The sequence below is a fragment of the Camellia sinensis genome, chromosome 7, assembly GCF_055761805.1.
Source record: "Camellia sinensis isolate YWXY chromosome 7, ASM5576180v1, whole genome shotgun sequence".
Classification (NCBI taxonomy): Eukaryota; Viridiplantae; Streptophyta; class Magnoliopsida; order Ericales; family Theaceae; genus Camellia; species Camellia sinensis.
In genome coordinates this window covers 172,237,716-172,247,025 of record NC_138967.1, presented here as the reverse complement: position 1 = coordinate 172,247,025, position 9,310 = coordinate 172,237,716, and the positions used below count along the sequence as shown (strand labels likewise).

Genomic DNA, 9,310 nt, shown 5'->3' with positions numbered 1-9,310 from the left:
AAGGGTGTTCAATTGAATACTCTGACTATGTTTTTATTTGTGTATATATATATATATATATATGTAATAGCCTACTTCTTAGAATTTGAACACCCAAGTTTACATATTTTGAATATCTATACCAAAAATCTTAAACAACAAACACACTCACTTCAAACTTTGCACACCCACCCACAACATACTCACAATCTCTTTTAATTCTGGATGTAATACCCCTATCAAAACCACTACGTATCTAGAAAGAGTGTCCAGAAAGTGAAGTAAATGAAATAAATTTGAAGTTGGGCAGTGTGGGACACGTCCAAATTGTCTATACACTTCATTTTCTTAGTTCTTTTTGTTTTTTGATAAAGTAGTAATAGTGTACCCTCATATGAAAACTAAAAAAGCTACTTTCATATAAAAGAAAAAGAAAAAGAAAAAGATAATACCCAAATGATAGCTCATTTAGTAAATGTGGCTTATGTTGAATTAAGATATTGAAATTGAGAAAAACTGCCTTCAAGCTCCCTCAAAACTACGTAAAAGCAGTGTGACTCTTCAAAAACAATTGAGAACTCTATATGTTTAGTATTTGTTTTAGATTGAAATAATTGTATAAATATATCTTAATTGTTTTGTGTTTTTGATTTAAGAGTTTAAATTAGATGATTTATTGAAAGTGTATGATAGATATAGATAAAAATGAAGTATTTTTTATAAATTTAATTGAAGTTATTGAATACCTGACCTCTGAGTTTTTTCTGTTGCAGTTATATGGGGCAGTAACCATGAACAATGTCCTTTGCTTGTCGGTTTTCTTAGCCCTGGTTTATGTCCGAGGATTGACATGGGACTTTTCAGCGAAAGTTCTGGTTATTCTAGTCATTTGCCTCGTGATGGGTGCATTTGCCAGCTTCCGAGCCACCTTCCCTCTTTAGACAGCCTTAGTGGCGTTCTTCCTCTATCTGTTCTCCCTAACACTCGTGTATGTTCTTGACTATGTTCTTGGCTGGTCATAGAGAGATTCATAGAGGCTGGTACTTTCTGGCGACTGACTAATCAATTGCGGTTTCTTACCTTTTTAACTTATCGAATGTTTTTTTTTTTTTGGTTAGTTTGTAGATTTGAAATGTCTAGAACTATGGCATGGTGATTTTTCGGGATATATAGAAAGCCATGATGATGTTGCATTCCATGTTGTGTATCATTCGTGTGCAAGCTTGATATTGTGGTCTGTCTGTTATTTGTCTGTATTGAATTTTAATTGGATATTTTGATTATGAATTGAGTTATGTTAACAGCTTATGAACCATGATCTGATTTCTTAAGGCTGTATTTGATTCGTGAATTTGTGTAGGGATTTGAAAATGGAAATAGAAAAAGTGTGAAAGGTGTGCGAAATATAATTATATTTCATTCACATTTCATTTACATTTTACCCCTTCTAAATTCTTCATCAAACCCTTGAACTAAACACAGCAGGTGTGATTGAGAGAAAATAAAAGAAATGAGATTTCTTTTTTTTTAGTGGTACTTACGTGTAGGTCCTAATAAGTGAATTTATTGTCTAATAGGTCCTATGGGAAAAATTTGTCATAAAAAAATGGTCACTAATTATAAGTTTTAACGACAATTTATAAAAATATGACAAAAAAAAGTCACTAATTATTAATTTTTAGCGACATATATAAAAAATTGTCACAAAAAAATTATTTTTAGTGACAATTTTACCAACGCTTATTTTCAATAGGATTTGGTGAAAATTAAGTCCAACTATTAGGACCTATTGGTAATTTACTTTTTTTTTTTAACTTGAAGGATTAGTAATTTGACATTTCTAAAAATAAACACTAGTCAATAAGAAAATTCTTTTTTTACTTCAATTTCTTTGTTTGTCTTTTTTTTTTTTATAAATATATATTTTGACAAAACCCTCTTAACAGGTCCTACATAAACAAAGAAAAAAAAATTAAATAAATAAATAATTGACACCTTGCTAATGTCAAATATGACATACATAGGGCAATGCAAAATACTACTTAGATAAATGCCAATTTTTTTTTTTAGAATTATTAAATATTACAGGGTAAGTTATCACATAAGATTTTAAGGAAATGTTCTTAAGTTGCTTTTTGGTTAAATCACCTCTAATTATCACGGACTCTGTCAACCCTATGTCAGCTATTTGACAGCTCAATAACTGAAGAGAAACTGAATCATTGTATAGTAAAGGAAAAAAATTTAAAATAATTCTCATTCCACCCACATAAATTTTGTTGATATTAGCACCCAAATATATACATATATATATCTAAAGAGTAATGTTATACAAATAAATTTTATATATATTTTTTTATTAATTAGTGTGGCATTTACAAATATTATTATAGTGAATCCTCTTTTAAGTATCAATGTTTTGTTAGTGTATGACACATTAATTAACCAAAAAAAATTGAAAATATTATAAAATTTATATAGCCGTTCATTATCTAAATCCTTATAAGGATCCAGCAATTTATGACGTAAGCATGGTATCCTTCCCCTATCAAACAAATCTCTCACAGTAAGCCATAGCTCTCATCAGTCATCTACTAGTGTGATCAGATTCCCAAAATCCACATGCAAAAACTTTTTACCAATCAAAGGTTGTGCTTGACTCATCCACCAACCAAACAAAATGAAACAGCAAACCTAACAAACCCAAATATTGCACAACCAACAATGCAACAGACACATAATTTTTACATAAATTGTGCAGAGAATGTTGTGTGGTTAGGGTTACAACAAACATACAAGTTACTTGAGCTTGACTTGTTAAATGTTTGTTAGAAATTAACTTACGTAAACAAATCAAGTCAAATTTAAACACATTTTAAAACTTGTGAATTTTCAAGTCAAGTTTGAAAATTTTGCTACTCGGCTCGACTCAATCATATGCATTATAAAAAATCAAGCTATTTAAGTTGGCTCGCAATAAGATCAATTAAAACTCATTTAAGATTAACTTGGGAGCTAAATCAGTTTACTGTCATGACAACATCATTTTGTGCACAAGAGTGTGCACGAATCAGTATCTACAACATTATCTCTTCACAACCAAACTTCCTTGCATCAAATTTGCGACTCCCAAAATAAAACCAAGTCAATTGCATCTCTCCTCACTGTCATCTTCATGCTTCATGCTTACATAATGCAATATCCATATTCATATCTGTACTTTTACCCATAAAAATAAAAATAAAAATAACTAAAAAAAAAAACCCACATCCTAGCATGTTTGAGAAAAAAAGCTGCAGCCTGCCAAAAAATCACAAACAGTGGGCTAAGGCAATTCTTGGAGGAAAACAACTTGGCCTGTCAAAACATGAAGAAATGGACTAAGCCTCCTACAACTTCAGATCGAGGTCATGTTTTTCACCAACTTCACCATTGCAGCCGCTAACGGTGGTTGTTGCTTGGTCAATCCGTGCCTTTGCCGGAGGAAAGAAGATGTATAAAGGCTGTTTTTGGGGCCCAGGATGCTGAATTGGGTCTTCAGCACTTCCCTGAAAAACATAATGCAAGCAAACCATTAGATGATGCGATTGGAATGAAATCAGGAATCAAAAAAATTGATAATGGATTTTTGTTGTTTAATCTCACTTGATGCAGTAGAGATTGAAGTTCTGATAATTCTCGGGTATATGAGGTTTGATACAATGAAGGGTGCTTATACTTTGAACTAGATTGGGGCAAAGCTGTTGCAGGAGAAGCCAATGTGAGAAAATCTCCGTTTAAATTGCCATTCTCTTTTACCACTTTCTTTGGATTCAGCTCACACAAGACCGTTGAGCTCAAAGGGCCTTCTCTAAAGAGGATGCTAATTCAATGTTAGTATACAAGAATTACACAACTACAACCACATTATGTATATATAACAAATCAACAAAAGAAAGCTGACCTGAAAATTGGGGTGTTGGGTTCAATACTAACTGTGCCTCCATTGCCACATGAAGCTGATTCATCTGATCTAGTGATGGGAGGAACAAAGATGGGTGGAAATTTGCAAGGGAAAGCGGGGCCTGATAGATTATCTGGAGGGAAAGGATATGGCCTCTTCATTCCAACCATCTAAATTACATTATATAAAATAAAGAAGAAAAAAACCCATAAGTATCGATGAAGAAATTTCCATTAAATGTCATTAAGAAAAATAATACAATTGAAATATGTAAGAATCCCATACTAGAATAAAGAAAGCGCTAAGCTTATAGAATTATTATACAAAAAAACTCATACAGAATAATGTGACAAAGGCAATTATCAATCAACCTTTTGTTTTCCAATGAATGGATGTAAAGAGGTCAAATCATTCTATATAAAATTTCTACATATAAATCCTATCAATCCAATTGTTTTCGTATGAGTTTTTACTTATAACATGAGAAAATTAAAAAAAGAACATATAAAAGATCCATATTTCCAATGTCTTGATTTTGATGAGAAAAACCAATTCTAGCTCTTTCAAAGAAAACATCTATCAAATTGTAAACTACAGAAATTAATGATTTTAACAGAGTCACCTTAATAAATAGAACTTGCTCTAGTGAATCTCAACCAAATGCAGGAAAAATTGTGGCATACAGGCTGAGAAAATGAAAGGAAGTTGAGCATTACCTTCTCTTCCTCATGCCACAAAGGTGTGTAGTTGTTGCCATAAAAGCTTTGGTTTGAAGGGGGCTCTATCTGATGATAATTGATCTCAGATGATGATGAAGTACCTGATGAGACAGTCACCTACAATTTTCACAAATTCAATTAGTCCTTCTTCAATTCTCACAAACCCCAAAATTCAAATTCCAAATCATGAAAACTCCATTAAGAACACATTAAAAAAACATGGACTCATTAATATTACTAACCATTGATGAAGAAGAAGGTTGCTGCTGGAATTGCGGTGTCCTCTGTATTATATTAGGGGGAGGCCAAATGGGGCTAGATTCATAGGGTAAATTCAAATTAGACCGAAATGCGAATCCATTGTGATCCAACCTATGGTTCTCCCCTTCAAGATTGTACTCACCATTCCACAACTTAGGCCAATTACCCTGCCCCAAACCCGAAACATTTGATGGTTTCGGCAATGGTACGTAATTCGGATGCAAAACATCAACGTTGGGGATCGAAGGGGCCAGTCTAAATATCAAATTTGGCGAAGAAAGATCGGTTTGCGAAGGGTTATGCCAAAAATTGGAAGTACATTGAGATTGAACAGCTAAACATGAAGAATTAATTGGTGATAGAAGTGAATTGGATAGTAAAAGAGCATCTTTCTTTTGTTGTTCCTCTAATATAATCTTCTCAAGCTGAGCAACACCTAGTCCTCTTTGTGGGACTTTTTTTTGCTTCAACTTTTTTGAAGATCTGTTTCCACCACCAGCACTGCTGCTATTGCTACACCTGTGGTTATGTTCTTCTTGAGCCATTTTTGGTCTCAGCCATCTAATTACAAACACATAATGGGCAATCTTAAATAGGGAAAAACCCAAAATGGTGGAGTTATGTACAGAAACAGATCCACCAAATCAGTACAATTCTGAGATACCCAAAATCTAAAGAATCAAAAATCAAAATCTGAGGGGGTTTGAGAGAAAACCCAGAAGCAAAATCTCGAGGTGATGGAGTCAAGATCGTTAATTCAGCAAAGATTGTGCTTTGTATATATAGAGAGAAAGTGTATCTGCGAGATTCGGATTTTGCTCAAAACCCAGTTGTTTGTTTGTCCGAGAAACAGACAGAAAATAAAGAAAAAGAAAAAACCATATTCAAAATTCAAAATTTTTCTAAAATGAGAAAATCTAAAGCAACCGTCTTCAATACTTTGCTTCTCTCTGATTTCTCACCCAAATCCTCGCTCCACTCCTTTCCTTACTAGACTCTCAATAACGCGCTCTTTCTATCTCTCTATATCATGGTCTCTCTCTCTCTCTCTCTCTCTCTCTCTCTCTCTCTCCAGCATTGCAAGGGAGTCCTGTTTTGCAGAGCTTTAGGACCAAGTTTAAATTAGTCCTATGTATAATGTAGTAATTCACTAACTGAAAGCCACCCTTTTATGTTTCCATCTGCGATTCATACGAAATAAAATAAAAAATAAAAAATAATTGCGGATAAAGGGAAAATTTAAAGAATATTAAATTTTAAACAAAATAAAAAATAAAATTTTAATCTTGGAATCTGACTCTTATAACAAAAAAAAAAAAAAAAAATTAATTAATTTTGTCAATTTGAATATAAAAATTTTAATTTATTTTTAATTTAAATTATTTATCTATTTTCGTTAAATAAAATAGAGAAAAAAAATCACCGTACTTAGTTCAATTTTTTTAATTCAATTTTTTAAAAAAATAATTTTTTTATTTTTCAAATTTTTTGTTTTTAGTGAATATTTTTAAAATTTTAAATAATTTTTTTTTACTTTTTTAGGTGCACCTTACTTAAATATATCTAAAAAGTAAATATTTGTAAAAAAAAATATTATACACAAGAATAAGAAAATGTAATGAATTTTTTTTTAATATTTTTGATATTTGGTGAATTTTTTAAAGATTTTTTTTTTTACAAATATTATACTTTTTAAGTATATTTATGTAAGGTGTATTTAAAAATTTTAAAATTACTTTAAAAAATTCAATTTTCAATGCAAACAAAAAAAATATGGAAAACAAAAAATTTTAATTTTTTAAAAAGTGAATCCTGAAATACCAAATCAAACAAGCTGAATATTATTGTAGTCATTAAACTTAATGAAGATAAAATACTCATTTTCATTGAGTTTAATGACTAAATTCTTAATTTTCATTGATTTTACTTAACGAAAACATGCAAATAGTTCAAATTGAAACAAATTAAATTTTTAGGGTTCAAATTAACAAAATTAAAAATCCATAATTTATTTTGTTACAACGGTCAAACAATAGTTTTTTTTTTTTTTTTTGTGTTATTTTACCATATTGATTTTTTTTAATTTAAATTTTAAAATTTCAAAATAATATCAATTTTAACAATTTGTTTTTAATAATTAGATATAACTAACTGAGATTGTCAATTTAGACACTTTGTCCATCACCGCCTTTTTTCTTTTCTTTTTCTTTTTTTTTTTTTTTTTGTCAATTCACTACCATCACTCCACCGCTACTCTCCCTTTCCAGTTCACCCCCAATCCCAACCCTTCCATTCCTTCCTCAGCTCATAGTCACTGCCGCTATTTAACACTACTGATAAAAAAAATGATTCAATTACCTTAATTGCTTATATTTTGTTAGTTTTAACATATTATTAGAATTGATACAATTTAAAAAATTGAGGAAAATTAGTAATGGCAATGAAAAAAAAATAAAAAAATTCACTTTGTTACATCACAAATTGTACTAAAATTTGAATGGTTTGTAATTTCTAGTTTCCTTTTCTGTTGGGGAAAGATAAAATAAAGTTGGGATTGTGCAAATCTCCTTGTTTATTTATTTATTTATTTATTTATTTTATACATAAATAAGTATAAATACATGTTGCAGTGTAGTCCAAAATTAACAGTTTTTTTTTTTTTCCCTTTTTAAATCTTCCAAAATTAAAATGTTTTGTGATCATTAATGTTGGCTTAAGTGGACCAAGTTGGCTTGGTCTGTGTTCACTTGATTATTTGACTATTTTCCCAATTTGGGCTAGAATAAGCATGGATCCACAGTTACACTGTAGTTATTTAGGGGTTGTTTGGGGTGTCCTAAATAAGTAAAATTTTTGTCTTTTTGAACTAAAAAGTTGAGGGAAAAAATATGGATATTTGGGTTAACTTTTTAATTTTTTATGAAAAAATGTATAATAAAAAATTATAAAAATTGATTTGTAGAGGAAAATTAGAATTGAGAGTTGTGCAGCTGTAATTGTTGACTTTTGGTGAATAGTGTTAACTTTTTAACTTTTTGAGTAACTTTTTGACTTTTTTTAAGTATCCCAAACTTGGCCTATTTGAATCATCATATTAATACAAAAACATTGGAATATATACCTTCCCATATTCTATGTCATAAGCTATGCCAGTTGTCAAGGTGATTAGAGACCTTAAAAAAAAAATTAAAAAAAAAATAATAATAATAATAATTTGAAATTTTGCTTCAATAATACATTGCCATAGAGGTTGTGACCTAGCCAGCATTGTCACATTGGTTCAAGTTACAATAAACAATCTTTCTAAAAAACCAGAATAATTGCTAGGAACTTTTAACATTATGCATTAGATATGATCTTAGATGCATTGTTGTCATGGTAGTAGCAATAGTTAATGATTCTATATTTCAAAATTTTCATTTCTTTTGTCTTAAATATTTTTTAACTGTATGATATAGTGAATATCTTCAAATACGAAAATCTCAAACCACAATCATATAATTAAAAGTATATTGAGATAAAGAAAGACATAAATTTTTGAAATAATAACCTTAAAACTTACTTGGTTGGCCTAACTTTTTGTGTGCTTGATTTACTAATTTAATAAACTTAGTTGGCTACAAATTCTCATTATAGTCTTGAGTTAATGTGGCAAGAATTTTACACCCTTTGTTGCCAATAATGGTGCATGTAGATTGTTTGGTAAAACTCCCATTCTTGGTATTGTTAGTGCAGTTATTTCGTTGGATTCATTTGTAAGCATATCCATAAAGTGGCACATGTGTCATATGTTTATTTTATCTATATATTTATTATATACATTTTCATCAATAAAAAATTGAGTAACTGACGTGAAATATGTCCACTACCCTATATAGTGGTTTCATGGGAAGTTATGAAAAGTTACACTTGGATCATTGGTTCAAACCTATCTATATATGCCTGTGATAGCTATCAAAGCACAGACATTATTTTGTTAATAGAATAGACTTGAAATTCTGTTCCTTCCAATTTTCCATGTACTTCTGCGAAAATATTTTGTAAGTGGTTTTGTTTATACATTCAAGACTTGATCAATCAAGAACAAGTTTCAAAGGTTTGACCAACATGGCATGAGGTATTCCTCTTTCTAATTAAATTATTTTAGTTCTCACAATTGGAATCAAAATCAAGTTCTGTAATGTTGTTTAGCTCGTCTATGATTAGTGATCAGATTTTGTTATGTTTTGACTTTGTTGGGGTTTATTTGAATTCTATAAAACATGAACCAACCCACTTTTAAATTCTCCTATATCAAGAGATTAAAATCACATGTAGTAAAATCCCGTAACAATGCATTTCTCATTTTGTTTTTAAACCAAATCCAACAATTAAATTGCATATAACAAGTTTTACTTTTGGATTAAAA

General features: G+C 30.1%; 1 protein-coding gene across 1 annotated transcript; it reads right to left on the bottom strand.

Annotated features, from left to right (window-relative positions):
- Nucleotides 1-2,945: 2,945 nt before the first annotated feature.
- On the bottom strand, nucleotides 2,946-6,009 carry LOC114271445 (uncharacterized). The gene is made up of 5 exons (XM_028213065.2): nucleotides 4,884-6,009; nucleotides 4,639-4,758; nucleotides 3,923-4,092; nucleotides 3,625-3,829; nucleotides 2,946-3,527 (listed from the first exon to the last, which is right to left on the bottom strand). The coding sequence occupies exons 1-5, from the start codon at nucleotides 5,445-5,447 to the stop codon at nucleotides 3,369-3,371; spliced, it is 1,218 nt and encodes a 405-aa protein (XP_028068866.2). The 5' UTR covers nucleotides 5,448-6,009; the 3' UTR covers nucleotides 2,946-3,368.
- Between the last annotated feature and the right edge of the window lie 3,301 nt (nucleotides 6,010-9,310).